This window comes from Bison bison, unplaced genomic scaffold (genome assembly GCF_000754665.1).
Source record: "Bison bison bison isolate TAMUID 2011002044 unplaced genomic scaffold, Bison_UMD1.0 scf7180017864270, whole genome shotgun sequence".
Classification (NCBI taxonomy): Eukaryota; Metazoa; Chordata; class Mammalia; order Artiodactyla; family Bovidae; genus Bison; species Bison bison.
The window spans coordinates 10,240,925-10,263,870 of record NW_011494842.1 but is presented as its reverse complement, the minus strand read 5'-3'; the positions used below and the strand labels follow the sequence as shown (position 1 = coordinate 10,263,870).

The 22,946-nt window shown below is 41.7% G+C and overlaps 1 protein-coding gene across 2 annotated transcripts in view; it reads left to right on the top strand.

Moving 5' to 3' along the window:
- The window catches only part of BTBD9 (BTB (POZ) domain containing 9), a 411,775-nt gene that overhangs the window by 317,012 nt on the left and 71,817 nt on the right, over positions 1-22,946 (top strand). For both annotated transcript variants that reach the window (XM_010848690.1, XM_010848691.1), the window contains one exon: positions 21,360-21,467. In XM_010848690.1, the coding sequence (XP_010846992.1) occupies positions 21,360-21,467 (108 nt within the window). The remainder of the gene's footprint in view (positions 1-21,359; positions 21,468-22,946) is intronic.

The following is a 22,946-nucleotide window of genomic DNA, read 5'->3' as shown; positions in this document are numbered from 1 at the left end:
AGTCCTATCTATCAACTAAATTGGACATCATATTTGCTCAGTGTGTCTGTTCTAAGCATATGTGAGGAAACTGCTAAAGATCTGGCATCTCCCACAAATGACTAAGATGAAGCTCTGGTGTTAGACACTGACATGAGCACAGGTAAGGACGGCTGCCTTGCGTTTCACGCTGCTTCCATTTCGTTCTGTCTGAGTGCTACGCAGGCAAGCATACTTTTATTTACATTAGGAAAACCTTCTTTGTGACCTAGAGAGCTAAAAATTTCCTTTTTATAGTCTAAAGAATACAACAAACATCTAAAAATATGACTCTTCTGGCTTGGATTAAGATTGCCTATAATTCTAGTCAAAATTGGAAAGATATTTTACAAAATTTGCTCCATATCAGTCATGCTGAATGTCATCTGTCACAGCCCTGAACCAGAGAATTCTTCCTTGTCTTGCTGATCCATGATTTATTTACCAAGCGTAGTTTCTCTCACAGCCCATCTGCATTGCACTAAAGTCTTCTCTTATCACCCTCAGACCTCAGAACTCTGGTTCCCAGAACAATTGTTGAATAAAAAATTTTATCTGTGGTTCCCAGTAGATGCTAGAGTCTGAACCGTGTGAACACTAAGGGGACCAGAAATCCTGGAGCCTAGAAACGATAGCAGAGTTTGGGGGAACAGTAAATATGTCTCAGCTAGATTCATCCTAGAGGTATTTCAAGACCAGAAAATATTACTATGGCAACTCAGTTGCTTGTTAAAAATACAGGAAGGGGACTAGAATTCAGATATTCTTTGGAAAAACAGGAAAGGTTAAATCCTCCCCCCAAAAAAGTGTGTGTATGTGTGTTTGTTTGTTTATGTTTGATTTATCTCACATGTCAACCATTTATCTCCCTTGAGCGATTAGAGAACTTGACAACTAGTCATCATAAAATATAGCTGAATACATGAAAAGAAAAGTCCTTTCAGTTTTCAAAGATTAACCCATCAAGAAGACGTTTTTACAGAGGATATCAACCCCATTGGACCCAGTATTTTATGTGCAAATATATGTTTAGTAATTATTCAGAATTGTTATTTGAGACCCCTCTAAAACAAATACTTTACCAGTAGTGTTTTAAACAATCATTTTAATAAACTGGAACCATTCACCTTGGAAGATCAAAGGAAGGGAAAGCATCAACCTACTCCTGTGGTTTGAGTCTGGTGATGTTTTAAAGGCTGCTTCCTACAGGATTGGCCATGCTGTGTCACAGAAATGTGGCTGTTCTCATGAAGGCTAGCAGAAGTACAGGGCTTTCAGCAAACTGACCAAAGTTTCTACAAATTTAATACATCAAACTGCTCAAATCTATCTTTTGAGTATTAAGGAAATGAAGTTGTTTTGAAATCTGATGAAGGATCACCTTCATTTAAGAAATTACTCCTTGAATTAATACAACACAGTAATCTATCTTTTAAAACCTTCAGTCCTCAGGTACTCTCAAATCAGATTTCCCAGCCACCACCAGGAGCACACATTTGTCACCTTGTGAAGATGCTTTGGGTGATCTCGGTAGCACCTGGTGTCTGTCTGTCTCTACGCCTCTCTCTCTCTCTCTCTCTCTCTCTCTCGACTTTACGCTTGGTAACCTGGTAACCACAGAGGCACTGGACCATAACATCCGTGCATCTCTGGTGAAGAACAAGCAGAAGCACAGAGATCAAGAACAACTGTTCCACCTCCCCTTCTTCTCCATCCATCCACCTCCATTGTGCATCCTTCTCTTAGAAAGAGTGATTATGATGACAGGCTGGTTGGTACCCTTACAGGACTACTTTGAGCAACTTGCCTGGACACTCAGGGCCTTAGGTGGGGCTAAGAAATCTTTTTTTTTTTTTCCTGTTGTGTTAAGGGTTCATGGGGTGGCAAAGAGTCAGACAGGACTGAGACTGAACTGAACTGAACCACCTCTTTCAACAATGTATCAGATTCAGTATAAGGGCTATTGGTTACATAGATAAATGCAGAGTGTGCTTTTCCTTCTGCCTGGATTTTCTTTCCTGTGCCCTTAAGAGCAAGTGGTAAGGTTCCTTTTTCTTCCTTTTACCTTATGATGTCTGAAACTATGTCCCTCAATGATTATGACATTACCAGCCTTGCTGCATTATCCTTTTACTGTAACCAAATACCAGTCAAGACTGTTTCGATTTTCCATACAATTTAATGGTCCTTTTAGTTGTTGTGTCTTTCAGTAGCTCTGGAGGTTTAGCTGCTTCAGTGTCTCCATTTAAAATGTGGAGAGACTGCAGTATAACTTGAGATCCTTTTCTTTTCTCCACCGTGAACGTGGCAATTCCAATTTTTTTTCACAATCCTACAGAGCCTCTTATGGCCTTAAAAAGAAGGTGAGAGAAGGCATTGTATCTTCTGGTTCAACCCACCCTCATTTCCTGAGGTAAATTATAGAAATTTTTTCATTAAATGTTGTGGCTCAGACTTGACAACATTTATTTTTATTCCTAGCCCTCATGTGCTCCAAAGAAGCTTGCATTTGGCTTCAAATAACAAAGAAACTGATTAAGAAAGACTATTTATTTATTTATGGCTGCACCATGCTGCTTGTGGGATCTTAGTTGTTCCCCGACCACAGATTGAACCTGGGCCCTTAGCAGTGGAAGTGTGGAGTACTAACCACTGGACCACCAGCGAATTCCCAAGAAAGACTTTTTAAAAATGTTTGCTTTTTAAAAATTACTTGGTTTTGTTTTGCTTTTGTTTATCTGTTTGGTTCTCACATAAAAAGTATATGGGTGGGTGGCTGCTAAGTATTGGTTCTGCAATTCAGTGAGCTTTTTGATTATCTTGGTCTTTTCCCCTTGTATTTTTGCCTCAGAGAAACAAGACAGCTGCTACAGCTTTAACTACCACGTCTGCATTTAGGCAGGAAGGAAAAGAACAAAGGGAAACACAAACTTTTAAGTGTGGAGAACCCTGACAGTCACATCTGTCTCTTTTTATTAGGAAAATCCAAAGCTTTATTTGAAGCCCTACCTAGCCAACTTCCACTTAGTTACTAGGTAGAACTGTCATGCCATCAGCCCTAGCACAGCTGGCAAAGAAGTTGAGGGTCATAGCAAGGAGTTGGCTCATCCAGTCAACAACTCTGCTGCAGACCCTACCTCCTGCTTGACTTTTCACATCTGCTTTGGGATTTTTATAAATCTCCATATTTCATATGCTCGGTTTATTTTTAAAAAACAGCTTTATTGAGATATTCATATAATGTATAATTTGCCCTTTTAAAGTATATAATTCAGTATTTTTTTTCCTATTTACTTTTTAAAATGCCCACAGCTTCTGGATGTATCTAAAATAGTAAATATGATAATTTTACTTTATATTATTCTCAGTTTCAGAAATGTTCTGTAAATAAAAAGCCTGTATCTGCTTACTGGGTAATTCTTACCCAAAATGAGAAGCATTACTGCTTATCTATATTTGATTTCTTATTCATGAAATTTACCTCTTGGAAAAAACTAAGTTTCTGTTACAAACTATTACCAGCATTTAATTTACTGCAATTGGTCTTCATGTTTTACCAGCACAGTGAAAGTGGATGTACCTAATAAAATTTGGGAAGCAGGCAAGATCCTAAGTGCCCTCAAAAGGAAAATACATTTTATTTGGTGTGGTTTTATTCTAGCTAAGTGTATTTTAAACATTCCTGAATTTTTTTTCAAGTTGGCAGTCCATATGGAATCTGTTAACCAGACATATTTGATTAACCAAAATACCTGTTTACCTATAACTCAGGTTAGAGAGACTTGACTTTTTTTCTGTACATATAAAATTCTAATACCGGAACTTGACTGCATATCCATGTTATTTTGTAATGGTAGGTTAATTATGTCAAAAGTCCAGCTAGAGATAACATTTTCAGTTTTTAACGTCTGGAGTTTAAACAGTCATGCCCATCAGCTCTAGGGTGAAAAGATACATTAAAAGACCTCTGACTTTCCAAGGGAATGTTGGACAATAACTATCTTATCACATCCAGTCTTCTCCTAAGTTCTTAGAATGTGCTGTTTGTAAGATTACAGTGAATATTTCTGGTTTTTGGAACTTTTGAAATGAGAAGTACAGTAAGTAGAGAGTGGTTGTAGCAATACTACAATTCTGTCTTGGGAGAAAAAATTAAAATACCCTCTTCTTTCCCTACCATGGTTTCTTGTGCCTTCCCCATCCCCGTTTTACTTCTCCCCCAAATGGGGGTCTTGGTCAGAGCCTTCAGTCCTTTTCCAGGGGAGATACTGATCAGATGTGTGAGTCTGCAGGAGTGAGAGGGGCCACAGTTCAGTAAGCACTGCTTGTGTCTCTTGTCTTCCACTGGGTCCTAAGTGGCATGGCCGGGACTACTTCTGCTAATTCTTCTCTCCTCTCTGTTCCTACCTCTTCCCCATCTCTCTCTCCTCTCCTCTATCTTCACAACAAGCAGACACAATCTTTCTTCTCCTTGGACTTTCTTATTTCCTTTTTTATCTTTTAGGGTGGACAGGGTAAGGTTACTACCTCAGCCCAGGGTAGTTCAGGGCTAGGTAGGGGGGACCATGATCTGTGCTGTACCCACTCTGCCTCGGTGGTACTAGAAGGTGTATTAAGTTGATCCTTCCTCCATTTGGGAGTGGTAAGAAGCAAGTTTTGTGAGTGGAAGAAGGGACAGAACAGACCTCCTAACTTGCTTTGGGTGAAGCTATTTAAGCATAACCAACTTGAGTATGCCGTGCCGTGTCTTACGTCTCTTGCATTAGAGTTTGGGGACAAAATTCTACTAGCAATAAAGTGTCCCTTTGCTTCCCACTTTCTGAGACTTTCCTTGGTGGGTGCTTACCTCAAGAACCTTGTGGGAAGGGGTAGCTGTGGTCTAAGATAATAGATTTTGTTCCTAAGTCCCTTAGGCATATATCATTTAATTGTCCCCTGATGTCTAATGCAAGCCCTTGTCAACTTTTTTCTCAATATCTAACTTTCTGTAATCACTTCATCTGTGAGGATTAAAGTTGTGTTCCAGCTCTTTGCCATCCCATGGACTATAGCCCGCCAGGCTCTTCTGTTCATGGAATTCTCCCAAGCCAGAATATTGGAGTGGGTAGCCATTCCTTTCTCCAGGGGATCTTCCTGACCCAAGGATCGAACTCAGGTTTGATCTGCATTTCAGGAAGCTTCTTTACCATCTGAGCCACCAGGGAAGCTGAATAATAAAGCATCTATAACCAAATAGTATACTTATTATGAAGTTCGTAATAGTCCTGTTAGAAATAGATAAAGCATTATCTATAAAGAATTGTTTGAGAATTAGCAGTAACCCAGTGAATAATATCTTGTTGATAATAGCATTCTTGGTAGAAGGGTAAATTGCTTTGTCATGATTGTGTTTGCTGTAGTGGGATTTTAGCTGTGTATTTTAGTCTCAGAGAAAAAGGAAAGAATTTATGGATATTATTTGGAACTTTTGGGGAAGAACATTGAAATGGAGCCCATCCATTTAAAATTAGAAAGTCCCTTGGACTATAAGGAGATCCAACCAGTCCATCCTAAAGGAAATCAGTCCTGAATATTCATTGGAAGAACTGATGCTGAAGCTGAAACTCTAGTACTTTGGCCACCTGATGGGAAGAACTGACTCATTGGAAAAGACCCTGATGCTGGGAAAGATTGAAGGCAGGAAGAAAAGGGGATGACAGTGGATGAGATGGTTGGATGGCATCACCGATTCAATGGCATATCTGAGTAAGCTCCGGGAGTTTGTGGTGAACAGGGAAGCCTGGTGTGCTGCAGTCCATGGAGTCGCAAACAGTCGGACACGACTGAGTGACTGAAGTGAACTGATTTAAAATTATTTTCATTAAAGATTCCAAATGAGTAGCTGTGTTAAAACACTAAGCACTATAAGGTTTTTATTGTTCTGTGATCATACTGCCCTGGTCAGGTATCTTGTAAGATGCTTTTTATAACCCCAGTAGACAGCACTGGAGAGAGAGCAAGGGGATAGAACCTTACAGATTCATTGTCTCCTGGTGACTGATAAACAACCCTGTCTGTCTAATTGGTGTGGTTTAGTCTGTGGTGTCATCTTCCTGAGATAATAGTGTTTTACTGCTGTCATACTAACTGCCTTATCGTTGACCATATAACTTTTGTGTGTTACCTATTGACTTTAATGCTCAAAATCCTCCAAGCCAGCCTTCAACAGTACATGAACCATGAACTTCCAGATGTTCAAGCTAGATTTAGAAAAGGCAGAGGAACCAGAGATCAAATTGTCAATATCTGTTGGATCATCAAGAAAGTATGAGAGTTCCAAAAAAACATCTACATCTGCTTTATTGACTACGCCAAAGCTTTTGACTGTGTGGATCACAACAAACTATGGAAAATTCTTCAAGAGATGGGAATACCAAACCACCTGACCTGCCTCCTGAGAAATGTGTATGCAGGTCAAGAAGCAACAGTTAGAACAGGACATAGAACAACAAACTGGTTCCACATAAGGAAAGGAGTACGTCAAGGCTGTATATTGTCACCCTGCTTATTTAACTTATATGCAGAGTACATCATGTGAAATGCAGGGCTGGATGAAGCACAAACTGGAATCAAGATTGCCTGGAGAAATATCAATAACCTCATATATGCAGATTGACACCACCCTTATGGCAGAAAGTGAAGAAGAACTAAAGAGCCTCTTGATGAAAGTGAAGAGTAAAAGAGTTGGCTTAAAACTCAACATTCAGAAAACTAAGATCATGGCATCCAGTCCCATCACTTCATGGCAAATAGATGGGGAAACAATGGAAACAGTGAGAGGCTTTATTTTGGGGGGCTCCAAAATCACTGCAGATAGTGACTGCATCCATGAAATTAAAAGACACTTGCTCCTTGGAAGAAAAGCTCTGGCCAACCTAGACAGCATATTAAAAAGCAGAGACATTACTTTGCCAACAAAGTCTGTCTAGTCAAAGCTATGGTTTTTCCAGTAGTTGTGTATGGATGTTGAGAGTTGGGCTATAAAGAAAGCTGAGCGCCAAATAATTGATGCTTTTGAACTGTGGTGTTGGAGAAGACTCTTGAGAGTCCCTTGGACTGCAAGGAGATCCAACCAGTCCATCCTAAAGGAGATCAGTCCTGGGTGTTCTTTGGAAGGACTGATGCTGAAGCTGAAACTCCCAATACTTTGGCCACCTGATGTGAAGAACTGACTTCTTGGAAAAGACCCTGATGCTGGGAAAGATTGAAGGCGGACGGAGAAGGGGACGACAGAAGATGAGATGGTTGGATGGCATCACCGACTCAGTGGACATGAGTTTGAGTAAGCTCCAGGAGTTGGTGATGGACAGGGAGGCCTGGTGTGCTGCATGCAGTCCACGGGTTGCAAAGAGTTGGACACGACTAAGCGACTGAACTGAACTGAACTATTGACTTTAAATGTCTCTGTAACTTCTTCACCCTACTCCGCTGCCTCCGTGCTCTTGCATAGAGATCTGGAGGGTCTTGGTCAAGTGTCTGTTGTGCTTGCATGTATCTTCAGTTTGAGAATGTAGCGCCTAGGCCCTTCATCAGTTCAGGGAACAGATTTGGGAATGGTTTTCAGGTTTTCATTTTTAATTAGAATCTCCCTCCTTCCCTCCCTCTCTCCCTCCATTCCTTCTTTTCCTTCTTTCCTTCCTTTACTCTTAGCAGAAATACCAGAAATTTGGGGTGAAAAACAAGCCAACAATTGTCTGTACAGTTGTCACAGAAATAGTGGTGTGATTAGGACTAAGCAGAATCTAACAGCTCTGTGTAGAATTTGCTACATGAAAATCTACTGAAAACTTTCAACAGAAGAAAGGGATTTTAGATGTTTCTGGACTAAACTCAGCCTTAAGCTATACCTTTATTTCTTGCTTTGGTGCCATAGCTCTTTATTGCTCCATATGAAGAGCTTTAGTTTTCTATTCCTGGCACTAGCAAACTTTTTTTCATAAAGCACCAGATAGTAATTTTAGACTTTGTATACTATAGTCTCTGTCACAGCTGCTCCACTCTGGTGAGAGGGCACACTGTGTTCCAATAAAACTTTATTTACAAAAAGAGGCAGCCGCAGGCCATAGTTTACCAGTGCTCTTATCTATTCAACTCCATTTCTCACTAACAGCTCTAGTCCATACAGGTAAAAGTGAAGAATTAGGGAAGCCATTTGCCCTTCATGGTTTCAAAAAGTGTGAATAATAAGTTATTAATATAAGGCTGTTATTTAAAGATATGAGCATTAATATCAGCATTTAGTTTGGGGTCACAGTATACACCATGACCCAGTGATTTTTCCTACTGTGTTTTACGGGGGCTGAGCCTTGGCGACCACAGGAGGAAGTCTGGCAGATGAGGCCCCACCGCGGACCTTGGTAGAGTGGTTCTGCTTTTACCTGTTATGAATATTGAGGTTCTTCTTCAGTTCAGTTCAGTTCAGTCACTCAGTCGTGTCCGACTCTTTGTGACCCCATGAATCGCAGCACGCCAGGCCTCCCTGTCCATCACCAAATCCCGGAGTTCACTCAGACTCACGTCCATCGAGTCAGTGATGCCATCCAACCATCTCATCCTCTGTCGTCCCCTTCTCCTCCTACTCCCAGCATCAGAGTCTTTTCCAATGAGTCAACTCTTCGCATGAGGTGGCCAAAGTACTGGAGTTTCAGCTTTAGCATCATTCCTTCCAAAGAAATCCCGGAACTGATCTCCTTCAGAATGGACTGGTTGGATCTCCTTGCAGTCCAGGGGACTCTCAAGAGTCTTCTCCAACACCACAGTTCAAAAGCATCAATTCTTCAGCGCTCAGCCTTCTTCACAGTCCAACTTTCACATCCATACATGACCACTGGAAAAACCATAGGTTCTTAGATGTTTGTAAAAGGGGTTCTGCTACTATAGCATATTTTTAAAAATATTGGTTTACATTTTATATACACCTCTTTGTTATGGATACTTTATAAGAAGTACCGAAGGATTTATCATTGTGTTACTTTAGGAACCACAGATCATCCAAATTAGACTCTGTCTCCCTCTCTTCCCCTACCCTACACCTCGTTTAACAGATTATAAATCTGAGAAGATAAGCTTTCAAGATAGCCGCAGAGTTTGGCCTCTGGGCCTGTCTGCTGTGCCACTGCTACATTTTGCCTCGGATCGTCCTTGTGTCCATCAGAGGCTGCAGGAGAGCTGGTGGAGCCCTTTGTGGTCCAAATAGGCTGAGGGACAACTTGATCCAGAGTGTCGCAGAAGCTACCATTTCCTTCCTCCTTACTCATATTCCTTCTCTCTTTGACCTGATAGGATCACCCAACCTCCTGGATGCCCTAAACTATTAGAGTTTGAACTGTGCTTACAGCTAGAACAGTTCAGTTCTAGCTCCTTCCAAATTACCCCCAGGAATGTCTCCCAGCCCCCGACACGTAAACATTGTCAGAAGAGCATTAGTTGTAACAGTTTCCTGTGTGACTTGGACAGGCTGCCTCACCAGGTCCCCTCTGCCCTCAGCATGAACCGCAGTGTTGAGTCCTGGGGATTCAGTCCCAGAGTCCTGAGGAGGGTCCTGAGAAGCCTGGGATCTCATCACCGTGACAGTTCCTTCCTTCCCTGGTTTGTGAGGTTCTTAATCTTTTCTGCCTCTATCTTTCTGAATGTGTCAGGGCAGTGAGGCAGAGTGGGGTGTTGTGTGTGTGCGCAGGGGTGTATACGCATGCCCGTATGGCTGCATTAGTGCCTGCGTGGTACCGTACCTGTATTCTCAGGGTGCCTGGTACAGAAAGAAAGGAACAAGGGGTCCAATAGATACGGCTTTGGGGCACAGGGAAGGTACATGTTTGTTTTTCTTAATGAGGAAAGATAAGCCAGATGAACAAAAGAAACAGTTTAATTCACATAGTATTCTAATGAAGCCTCATGCTGTGCTTGAGTCCAAGTGACAAGTCTAGCTGCCGAGGGCCTTAGACAGATGTGAGTGATTTATTCATCTCTGCCTCCTTCACTCAGATTTTCTCCTTTCAGCCATCCAATATCCATCACCGATTTCTGTACAGGAGTTTTACCCTGGTAGCTTGCCTGGAATACGTTTTGAAGGATTAGCGTACATGGCGTGGAGGCTGGCCCCTGTACCCAGCATACTCTGGTGAATATTCATGTCAGCACCTGGGAGGGTTATTTCTAAAAAGGCAGCTCGTGCAGAATACATTCCAAAGAGGGAGTGTTTTTCTCTTGTCTGACGATCCTTCAACCAAATAAACATGGCAGGGAGGGGGAAGCCACACTGCAGTTCCAGTGAGTGTTTATGAGACAGAAGCTGCACCCTCACATCCCTCCCCATTGGAGCCTTCACCCGGGGCCCCCCACTCTGGGGAAACAGCAGAGGTGATTCCAGAAAAGAAAATGACAACTGCCCATTTAGCCTTTTGTCCCGACACCCACACTAGTTTAATATAATTATGGCTGTTTAGCAGTTAGAAAAGTTAGAGTTATTAACGTTCAGTTGAAAGCATTTGAATCAAAACTTAAGATCTCAGCTTTGAAGACCTGGATCAAGAAAACTATACTGAGTGGCCAGTGATCAAAAGAATTCCATTGAAAAACATAATTATCCATTTTTTCCCTCTAGCCGTTATGAAAGATTACATAAAATCTCACCTTTCTTCTTGCCTTTCGCCATTCTTCAAAAGATTTCTCACACAGTTACTTATTAAACTAATTGATTATCTTTTGTTTGTAAGTACTTATCATTGTTAGGATTCTCACTCTTACATATTTGTGAAGAAGATGTCATTATTCTCATTAATGTTGTCTTTATTTTAATGATATGTCATGTACCCCAAAGAGGATTATGATTTGTGAGATACCTCAAACTTCAAATAGAATAATCTGCTTACTCTAAGTGTTTAAATTTTATAGTAGTTGTAACTTATTATAGTTTTATTTTTTTGTTTTAGAAGGTCTTTTTCATGTGAAAGCCTTTGCAGAGGAATTTTGTGATGGAAGTTCATTAGAGATGAGACCTAAATGAAGGAAATTTAGATAGAGTAAATATGAGGGAGAGCACAGGCAAGCACTTCATTGTGTAGGTGTAAATATGACAATAAATAGGAAATTTGGGGACACGACAGAAGGAAAGCAGCCACTTAGCAGAGAGAGGATGTGAAGGTGGAGTGACCTATGCAGGTGCTTCTGCAGAAGGATTGGACACACAGTGTTTTAAAATCATTTTCAGCAAGAGCTCAGGACTTTGTAGATTGTGCCCTGTGGGAAAGAGAAGAGGACTCAAAGCTGGGGCAAAGATTGAAACCCAGATCTGATTTGGGTGAAAGGTCAGGCTGATAAGAAAGAGAGACAGCGTGGGAAGACAGTGCTGGCAGTGTTCAGAGTGCCCAGAGAGGAGATTGGGGGAGAACAAATGTAGAGATTACATGACTGGATGGGAAGAGTTCTGCCTTGTAATTCACCCCTGCTGGAATACTCTCTTGCCTGTAATATTCAGAGTTGAGCCTTCCCACCTTGTTTTGCCCTTCCATTCTCTCCCTTTATCACCAGGTTGAGAGAATACAAAGATCTGCCTGTAGCTAAACTGTGAGTTCGCCACAGACAGGAATTCCTATGAACACCTGACCCAAGGGACTGAAAAGGAGCTATGGAGCTTATTATTTCTCTTTGGCTCTGCTTCTTGGGGCTTCATAGGCTGTGCACATGTGGGCACATATTAACATGTGGTCAGAGGAGGGGCAGAAGAGAGAGCTCAAAAGATGAAATCATAGTCAGAGTTGATACATTTCATAAATGACCTCTCAACCGAGACGCTCCGAAATGGTGTGGGGGTGGAGGACTGGCTGGCATATGTGCAGATTGAAATGTAACTCAGGCTACAGATCCCTGAAAGATGTTGTGCTGGTAACTCATCCTGTGAGAAAAGAGGTTTATCTGTAGTTCCATCTCCTTTCCATCATCCTGTCCTGTCCCCGTGTCCTCCTTCAGTTTAACTCAGTGGAGCTGACGATGTGTAAGGCACTGTGCTGGGAACCATGCACCATGCGTGGTCCTGGCTCTAGAAGCACAGTCAGGGCAGTTCCTGCTGACTGGACTTGGTCCTGAAAGCCAAAGGGAGTGTGGGATGGGGATTGGGTGGTGGTACGTGGGGCACCTGGAACTCAGCGACTTTGCTTTCCCGCCATACTGGGGCCACTTGATTACACTGGAGTCAGAAGTGTAAAGATCCAAGAAGGAAAATCCCCTACAACTCAACTGGTAGATTAGTGAGCTTGGAGCTCTAATTTAAGATACCCTTCTCTTCTCACCCTCCTAGTAATTTCACAGAAGTGCGAGTAGGGAAAGAAAAGCTCACACAAGTGCATACTGCCTTCAGCTGTTAAGGGAAGAAACTGATTCTTCTCTTTTGAAATCCCAACAGCCCCTCATGGCAAATGGAGCTGGGCTCGATCCCTAGGGAGCTAAGCCTGTGGTCAGGACAGGACCTCTCCATTTCTGCCTCTCCCACGTCCTTTTTGGATCCTGCTGGTGAACCAGATTGGGCCAATCTCACTGACTGTGTCTACACGTCATGATGAGGATGCTGCTGAGATCAAGGCAGCTGGCCTTGCTGCAGAGAGGGGAATTGATGATGCCAAATTTAAACATAGGGAAAGATCTGTAAAGGCCGCTTATCTGCTTAGCATGTCACTGCTCGAAAAGGTCTGCAACATAATGAGACTTCACCTTTTAAAATATAACAAAACCATTTGAAATGGTTCCCAGTATTTTTGATGCCAGCATCTTGCTTAAGAAAGGGGGCTATATTGAATAGAGTCACCTTGGAAAATAGAAGAAAACAGCTTTTCTTCTCTAGGGCTGTTTGGCCTGGAAAAATTTTTCTCATATATCCACATTGAAAGCATACAATGAAAGAATTGTCATCAAATTGGACTGTGTAGGATGAAATCTAAGCCTTGGCTAAAACTTACTTATTAATAAAGGGTTTGCCAAGTGATTGAATAATCTGTAAAAGATTGCTTGGGCAGTATTTAGCCCATGTTAAAAAAAATTAACCAAGTAAGTTAGAAAAATAGATTTGCATTGAAAGCAGGAAGTGTGCTGATTATAAATTGTTTTTTTTCCCCAAAATGTGATAATATATGCAAAAACATTTTGAAGCCGTTGAGATCTGTGTGAATGTGAGGTGAGATTATGATTAGCTGTTCCCCATTCGTTCCACACTCAGTATTTATTAAATGTTGCAGCTGCAGCCATACTGTTTGGTAGTTTGCTGTTATCTTTTATGTCATCACCTAAAACTTGAAATTAAAAACTTAATCCCTCCAAGGAGTGAAATGATGGTCTAAATTAGCTGTTAACAGTTGGTAGTTTTGCATTGTGTCAAAGTTGTGTCCCATCCAGCTTTCTGTCTAGCTGTATCCTGCAGGTGTATTCTGCATTTCAGATCACTTCCCTGGATTATACTGAAGAGGATATAGCGTTTATCCGCTTTTATTTCCCGCTTTCTCAGTGAACTAACTTACATGGTGGAGCCGGAGTATATATGTGTCTCCTCACCTTTCCTCACCCCAGAGCTTCAGTGACTAAACACAGAAGCTGCCATGCCAGACAGCCAAGGGCTTATGCTTACCTTTTCCCACACCAACTGTGGGATAAGATTATGAGCCAGTGTCATTATTTCTTCCTCTCTTAGAGAAGTCACCCTCTTAAGACGTATGAGAGATTAAACAATGTCAGAAGGTACGTGCACGCTCTGATGTGCTCTGACTAGGGTATTTCCCAAGTTCCCCTTCCATCTGGCAAGCAGTCTGCATTTTCTTCTTTTCATGCCCCCTTGGCCCTGCGAGGTTGTGGCCCACATAGAGGCGGGGACCCATGGTGGTTCCTCCCTGGGAGTTTCCGTGACTGGATCTGCAGGACAGCTACCTGGTCTGCTCCACGTGCTTTGGTAGGGTGCTGGCTCTTGGCTCCAGGCTCCCGCTGGGAATCTCATCTTGGCCGGCAGCTCTTCTCAGCTTGACCTCGCTCCTCACCTGAGGAAGAAGCTGCACAATTGAACTTTCTGACAGCTGGCAATAGGAGCCCTCTCATCTTGGGGAAAAATCCGTTTCCCACCAGTAAAGTTGTTCCTCTGAAGCTGTACTCACTCCTTCCGGCAGCTGTGACAGGCCCTCTCCTGCCTCTCAGTAGCAGAGCTTAGAACAGAGCCTCTAACATGATGTTTATCTTTCTGCTCCTCATTCAGAAGAGTGACAGAAAGCACTGAATGAAATTGCCTCTTGTGACCAGAACTCCACCACACCTCTCTCCTTCACCCTTGTGTCCGTCACAAATTCTCTTCTGCCTCATGATCGAACCCGGGTCTCCTGCATTGCAGACGATTCTTTACTGTCTGAGCTACCAGGGAAGCCTGTCATGAGCTCCCATCCCCCTCCCTCTATTCTGGCAGGTGGTCAGCCCCCTCTGACTCCAGGTAACTCCTCAGCAGCCTCAAGTGGCGAACACTCGTACTGCACTTCACTGCCCTCATCCTGCATTGTCTCTGCCTTGTCACTGACACCCCTGCTTTCTCCCCTTCACCCTCTCAGTGCCACTGCTGGAGAGAGTTATAAACCACGCTGACTGTTCTGTCTTTGCAAGGCCGCTCCCTGCAGCGCGGCAGGCCTCATGGAAACTATTCTGAAGCCCGTTCTGCTTTTTCACCCACACTGCAGTCCTCCCCCTCTTGGCTTCAACAGAGGCTCTGCTTTCATGTTTCAGTGAAAAGGTTGCTGTCCAGAGTGAGCCTCCTCACCATCCTGGTTCTTCACCTTGTCATCTCTCTGGTCCCATAGCCATCACGTTGTCATTGTCATCCTCATCATCAGAACGTCTGTTCGTTTCTGCCTCGTGCACTCCGCTAGGAGCTTATCTTGGGCCCTTTTGTTTCCAAGCTACAGAAACCAGATGAAGATGGCTTAAGCCTTAAATGGTGAGTTTATTAAAGTGGTTGGGAAATTTCTCATGGAACACCAAGGCAGGAACTCCAGTGGCCGCCACTAGGGCACTGGGGACTAAAATCAGATGTTGGTCATCCTGCAAGGAGGCCAGACAACCCTTCCTGGGCCATACCACCTGTCTTGTTTACTTCTCACTGCAGATGACTTTCTTTACTACTTTGAGCTTCTGATGAAAGAGGGTCCCTCCAGAATGTCTGCATTTTTATCATCATTTTAAATGAATAGCACCAATTATGGTAAAATCTTACATAATTGTAAATTTTTTGTATGAAATCTGATCGGCTCAGCAAGGGTCATATGCCTTCCTGCAACACAGTTGTGTCTACAGAACTCAGGAACCCACTACATATACCTTAAGGTTGGGCCAGAATCCATACTCAAAGAGGGGAGTTACTGGGACTTCCCTGGCTGTCCATTGTTTAAGACTCCGCACTTCCATTACAAGGGGGACAGGTTCAGTCCTTGGTCAGGGAACTATGATCCTGCATCCCACAGAGCATGGCCAATAAATAAATACAATTTTTTAAAAAAGGAAGAGTTACTATGTAATGGATAGGTATGCCAAAAAAAAACAACCCAAAAACCAAAAACCCAAACCCTGTTCTGCATAGACTGTCGCAAAAAATTACAAAATGTTAGAACTGGAAGAGCCCTTAGAAACCATCAGATGTAGACCTTTCATTTTACAAGGGATGAAACTGAAACACAAGTTAAGTGACTTGCCTAGTGTCACTTAGTTAATAGTCAGCAAATATTTGTTGAATTGTTAATGGAAGACAGTTATTTCTGAGGAACTTTATTTCTGAAGATTTTAACAAAGAATAGTCTGTACACATTTTTGAGGTCAGAAGTACCTTTCATTTTGTCTGAGAGATTGGAAATGGATCTGATGATAAATTATTGTTATATGGCTAATACCATGGCAGTTGATCTTTGCTTAGTTGTCTGTTTTCGTCCAAATGGGAAAACTCGGCAAGAACAACTGTCTTGACCCCTGGCCTTCCAGTGGAGTCTCCCACAAATGATGGACAGTTAGAAGGAGGCAAAACAGATTCTTGCTGCTGATCCAAAAGACCAGTTCAGTGGAGAAGCTGCTGATCTCCACCGTTAAACCTCAGCCATTGTTCACAATCTGGCACAGAATTAATCCCTTAAGAAAGGGATGAAAAAAGTGCCGCTCAGCACAACATAGTTTGTCATCGCATGCATAATGCAGACTTTCCAATTAGAATGCTATAATTTGGAAACTTTCTTCACAGACTGATGAGAGAGCAATTATTTTAAAGAAGGGAAAATTCAGTCCACTGGGTTTGCCTCAAGTCACTTCTGACTCAAGCCGCAAAGACAAGAGTTTTGAAAACATATTTGCTATTGAATTTCGTATCAAAACACTAGCAAGGAGAGCAATTAGTTGCTGTAAACTGACCCCCAGTAATCAATGGTATGCAGCCAGCCAGAGCGTTTATGGAAGATGTAAGCGAAATCACACCCGCTAATCAATTTTTTAAAAAAGCCTAGCACTTCACTGCTTTTCAGGGAAATTCCACAATGAGAATAAGGAAGATGGAGGAGACAACATTTAATATCACCAGGCATTTCATGCTGTGCTCATTAGGTAGAGGGGTTTGTGGCCACAGCTTAAACACAAACTCGATCTGCAGCGATAGATCTTGGCCAGCAGCTGCCTTTATGCAGCTCCTTTTGAGAACAGCTTCTGATGTGTGGGCGGGGGCGTATGTTTAAGGAGCTGCTCTCAATTAGAGTCAGAGGGAGTGTGTCTGTCCTGGGCCAGCTCACCTGGCAGACCTTTTCTGGCAGATTACAAGTCGGGAATACTGCTGTGTTGTTGCAGGTGCCGAGATACGGGAACAGACTTTGCTGGCAGGGAAAGAGTGAAGGGAGTTGGTGGGCTTTACCGTTGTGCCTTATTAGAACTAAAATTTCTCTCCATGGGAAAAAAAAAGAGATGGAGCCAATTTCTCATTTAGAGTCTTTAAGCTGTGCTTGCTTTTTTTTTTTCCTCCCTTAGTTGAATCAACAGAGGGGTTTTCGTTCCTGGCTAAGCCTACCTTCTAAGCAAATATGCATCTGGGCACATAAAATAAATACCTCTTATATAGAGAACAAACTGGTGGCTGCCAGTGGGAGAATGGGGAGAGGGAGGGACAATACAGGGGGAGAGGATTTTTAAAAGGGTTATTTTGGGATTATATGAAATTGTGTGTGTGAACTTTTTGAAAATTGTAGAGCACTATAGAATTCAAGGGGCTTTCCAGGTAGCTCAGTGGTAAAGAATCTGCCTGCCAATTCAGGAGACACGGATTTGATCCCTGGATTAGGAAATGGCAACCCACTCCAGTATTCTTGCCTGGAAAATTCCATGGACAGAAGCGCCTGGTGGGCTATACAGTCCATGGGTCACAAAGAGTTGGAGGCGACTTAGCAGATAGACCCATAGAATTTAAAGAATCTTTTCATTCAGTTAAAAAAAGAAGAATCTCTCTTTAAAACTCCTAAGTGTAGGTGAAGACAACCTGAGATCCATCACTGTTCCTTTTCCATACAGGAGTCACCCTGACCCCACATTTTTAGCCTCCAGGGACTCTTAATAGAGGACTAGTGAGGAGATGTCTCAACCAGTATGTGCACTTGGCTGCTGTTCAGAAAAAAGAATTTAGGCCAGGAGAAATTATTGAGGTAAAGATCGATAGAGTGGGCTAATAAAAATTAATATCATCAGCATGCAAACTGTGATAGGCACTGGATTAATATCCTTTAAATATAAAGGGCATCTTGTAAGTCATTAACAAACGAATAAATATAAGTAGAAAATGGGTAAAAATGTTCAAGTTCAATGGTAAGTAAAAAGCTGCAAATTAAAGTAATGAAATATATTTCATCTATCAAATTGGCAGTATTTTAAAAGATAATATACAATACTGGTGATGATGTACAGAAGCAAAGCATTTTTATACACTGCTGGTAGTATGAGTATAAATTGGTACAGCCTGTCATTGGGGGCGAGAGGACAGGTATCCAGCTATTTTATAATACATGTCAAGGTGTAATAAACCCTGTTGCAGGAGTTTTACTTATAGCAACTTTCAAAGACAATAATCATAGATCTAGTTTAAGAATGTTCATCACAGAGGTTTCATAACAGTACAATATTGTCAACTACCTAAATGTCCAACAATAAGAGGACTATTTAGATAAATTCTGGGGCATCCATACAGTAAAATTCTATGAAATCAGTACAAAAGATGAGGGAAAATATTTGATGATGCCCAAAAAAAAGTTAGTAAAAAAAATATTCATAATAGATCATTAAGCAAAGAAGCAATTTTTACCATGAGTGTGTTTACAAAATTACTGGAATTATGGGTGATCTTCATGTTACCTTGAGAGAAATTAGAAGACTTCCCTAGTGGCTCAGCTGGTAAAGGATCCGCCTGCAATGCAGGAGACCTGGGTTCGATCCCTGGGTTAGGAAGGTCCCCTGGAGAAGGGAAAGGTTACCCACTCCAGTATTCTTTGGCTTTCCCTGTGGCTCAGCTCGTAAAGAATCTGCCTGCAATGTGGGAAACCTGGGTTCAATCCCTGGGTTGGGAAGATCCCCTGGAGAAGGGAAAGGCTACCCACTCCACTATTCTGCCCTGGAGAATTCCATAGACTGTATCGTCCATGGGTCCACAAAGAGTCGGACATGAGTGAACAACTTTCACTTTCATAGAATAAGTTACTGTAAGACACGATATGCACAACTTTAAAATTCTTTTAATCTGCTGTTACTTTAAGAATCTCTACTACAGCATTTATGAAACTTACTCATAATTGGTTTTCCCTTTATCTTCTCTGTATCCTATATCCTTGGGTCAATCTTTTTCTGTGAAATATTTCAAGATCTGGTTAGAGTCTAACCCAAAAGGGACTGATTATTTTCATTTGGATATACTGGTAGAAACACTAACTCACGATTATCCAGAAGGATATGGATTATGTTAAGCCTAGCTCTCCATAAATAACCAAAATTCCATTGGGAAAACAGCCTCAACAGCATCTCTCAAAAAGCTTGTGACCAGGGCTGTTAAATAAAGCAAATGTTAATTATTTTGAAGGTTTTTTCCCCCCTGGTTTAATCTGCTCTGGCAGAGTTATGAATGATTTCAGCCCAGAACATATATGGAACATATGCTATATAAACAGATCCCACGTTTGGAGTAAAATTGTTTTAAAGAGAGAGATCAACCATCTTTCTAATAGGCTCGTATTCATCTTGAGAGCAGACAAACATAGAAGCAAAAAGTACATTTTTAAAAGTTACTCAATATAAATTATAATAACACAGACTAACTGCATGAAAGTACTGAGACACTAGAGTAATATTTGAGGAAATGACTAATGAGAGAAATGATTCACTTTCTTATCAAGCATGCTGGTTTAATCTACAAGTAGAATTATTGGACCCTAAAAACAATAGGGTAGATTCCAGTCTGATTGATTCAGAGTATTTTGAGAGATTAAATAACTCAGATGAGTTCAAGAGAATCGGTAGTATTTACAGTATTACACATCTGTTTATGCTTTCCAAAATCTTTTAACAGTTTTCTCTACTTAAAAGATGGATTCTATCATGTTAAATAATATGGATTTCATCATTGATAGCAAACAAAATCACAACTGAAAACAAGGAACAAAGGGTAAGAGGAAAGGGGAACACAGTGGCATTTCTGATCTGCAGTAACAGCTTTATAGGTGACACTACAGGTGACGCTGAACTTGTGCAGAGGGTTTTCATTGATGGTAATTGCAGGATTAAGAGGAAGCAATACAAACTGCTTTTGTAGAGCGATAGGTTATAAGTTGTCAATTATGCCCCCACACATAAACTGGGAGTAAAGAAAACATTTGACAGATTACAGAAGAGGGCTTTCATCCTGACACCAGGTTGGAACCATCACTGAGTTTAGACAAATTCCCGATCAGCTTTAAGCCTCACTTTCACCGTATATCATTTGATGAGAACAATAATGCTTGCTAAGAGGATTTTTGCAAGGATGTAATGTTATGTAAAACATTTAATACAGGGCCTGGTACACAGTAAGCATTAAAGAAATGATAATGATCATTGTTGTAGTTGTTGCAAATAATGTATTTGCCTAGCAGATATTCATGGAGTGCAGGCACTGTGTGAGACGCTATGCCAGGTCCTGAGTGTGGAAAACTAGTAAGACATAGACGCTGTGTTTAGGGAGCTCACTCTGTTCTACCTAGTGGAGGAGACAAGTGTGCATACCCAGCTGTAAAACAGTAAGATAGGTATCTTGTATGGGAAGGACTTCTGAGGCTGAAATGATAGAAAACAGTGATCTCTCACCGTAGCAGCACTGTCGGAAGCAAGGTGTTGGACTGTACTCTAATGCCATATTATAATATTTAGATTCTTTTTTATTCTGTTGTTTTAAACTGAGGAATAACACACATATATTACACAAAACTTTTATAAATAGCTTGATGAATATGAATATTTGCATGTGTATATACCCATGTAGCTATCACTAGATCAAAATTACCCCATTTTCAGTATCCTAGAAGGCTCCTTCACCCTTTCACAGTCATTCCTTCCCCAAGAGGGAGCTACCATTCTGACTCTTGTCATTGCAGATATATCTTGTTTCTTTTGAGTTTCTGGTAAATGGAATCACATAGTCAATGCTTTTGGTTCTTATCTGAGCCAAGAAGGGGTATAGGAACAGGACCAACATAATCTTTAAGAAACAAAGATTTCCTGATGAACGTATGTTTGCCTGTATCTCCCAATCAGGTAATCTTACCAAAGCTATGCAGGAAGTCTGGAATGTGAAGGAATCTGAAACATAATTAAGGTCATTGGGACATGCTAGTAAGTACTGCTTAGAATACCCATTAGAAAGCACAGGTTTCCCCATAAACAGTGATTTCAAGAATGTTACCTTTGTTCAGCCAAGACAGCTAGAGGTGAGGGCTGAAAGAAGCACGAAGGAGGATTTGGGGACGTCTCCCTGATCAGCTCATGTGAAGATCTTTGCCTAATGGGGGACAGAGGCTGCCTGGTTGGGTGCCTTGTGAAATAAATCCCTAAAGAAACAAGCCTCTCCCTACAGACTGACTCTGCCTTTCATCATACTTTTGTTGGGGATTCACTTTCTTTCCTTGGTCCTGAAAGTGTGTGGGCAGAAGAGACCAATTAGAAGGACAGAGAAGACATGAATCCCCTCACGCCTCCAGCCTAAGGAAAGAGCCAGGCAGAGTGCTGACCACCTTCTGTGTCTTCCCTCTGCTCAGGTTATTGCTGTGGGACTGTGACGACCGGAGCTACAGCTACTATGTTGAGGTTTCCACCAACCAGCAGCAGTGGACCATGGTGGCCGACAGAACCAAAGTCTCCTGCAAGTAAGTGCCGCTCTTTCAGGAATATATGCTCATTTAAAAGACAGTCTTTCCACTAGACTCAGAAGTTCCAATGAAAAGTCAGATCTGGAATCATCAAATTATATTCTTGCTTGGATTTAAAAGCATTCTAAAGATCCTTTACTTCAGTTTTGACTATTAAATACTTGTATGAAAATTTATACGACCAAAGAAGTGGTCCTTATTTTGTGGTTTGAACTTGAATTTTTTAAATGGCACGTATCTAAGCAGGGACGAGAAAGATACTTTCCGCATGCAATTCTCTCTCAGTTCCTCCCCCCACATCCCACACTAGCCCTTTGGGACTTTTTTCTTCCTTAGAGATTTTTGCTGATGCTGTATACAATTAAGTAGGATTCTGGGACTCTCACCTCTTCCCCACCCTCATGTCTTTCTCAGGGTTACCTTTAAATATTTATCTCATCTCCATGTTAGTTACACTGTTACCTTAGGTCTCCGTGGGAAACAGACATTCATGCGTATGGCATCTGGGCTCTGTCTGACCTTACCTGGTTGCGGGGGATGCCAGGCAGAAGGGTTCTGAGTTCTGACCAGCCTAGAACCATGTAAATGTAACTACTACTCAGGTTGAGATTAGCATATTTGCAGCATCCTAGAAGGTTCCCTCATACCTTTTCCCAGTCATTGCCTGAAAAGAACGCAGTGCCTTTTTGTGTGGAGACCAGTGCTCTTGGAGGCAAGATAAAGCCAGCAGCTGATATTTTTTCTTTTTTATTTTAATTGCGATATGATTCACATACCATAGATTTCACCCTTTAAAATTGTGCAATTCAGTGGTTTTCCGAGTGTTCAGGGTTGTGCCATCATCACTATGACTATCTTATGTTCCAAAACACTTTCATCACCCCAAAAAAGAAACCTCCTACCCACTAGCAGTCACCCCATTTCCCTCCACCTCCCACAGCCCCAGTACTTTTCTGTCACTATGGATCTGTATATTCTGGACATTTCATATAAATGGAGTCATATAGTGTGTGACCTTTTGTTCCAGGCTTCTCTCACTTAGTATAATGTTTTCAGGTTTCACTCATGTTATAGTATGTGTCAGTACTTCATTCCTTTTTATGACTGAATAGTATTCCATAACATGGGAATATATAAATAACACATTTTGTGTATCCATTTATCAATTGGTGAACATTTGAATTGTTTCTATTTTTTGGCTATTATGAATATTGCTGCTATGAACATTCCTGTACAAGTTTTTGTGTGGACATGTGTTTTCAGCTGTCTTATGAATATACCTACAAGTAGAATTGTTGGATCTTACACTCCAGTACTCTTGCCTGGAAAATCCCATGGGCGGAGGAGCCTGGTGGGCTGCAGTCCATGGGGTCGCAAAGAGTCGGACACGACTGAGCGACTTCACTTTCACTTTTCACTTTCACGCTTTGGAGAAGGAAATGGCAACCCACTTCAGTGTTCTTGCCTGGAGAATCC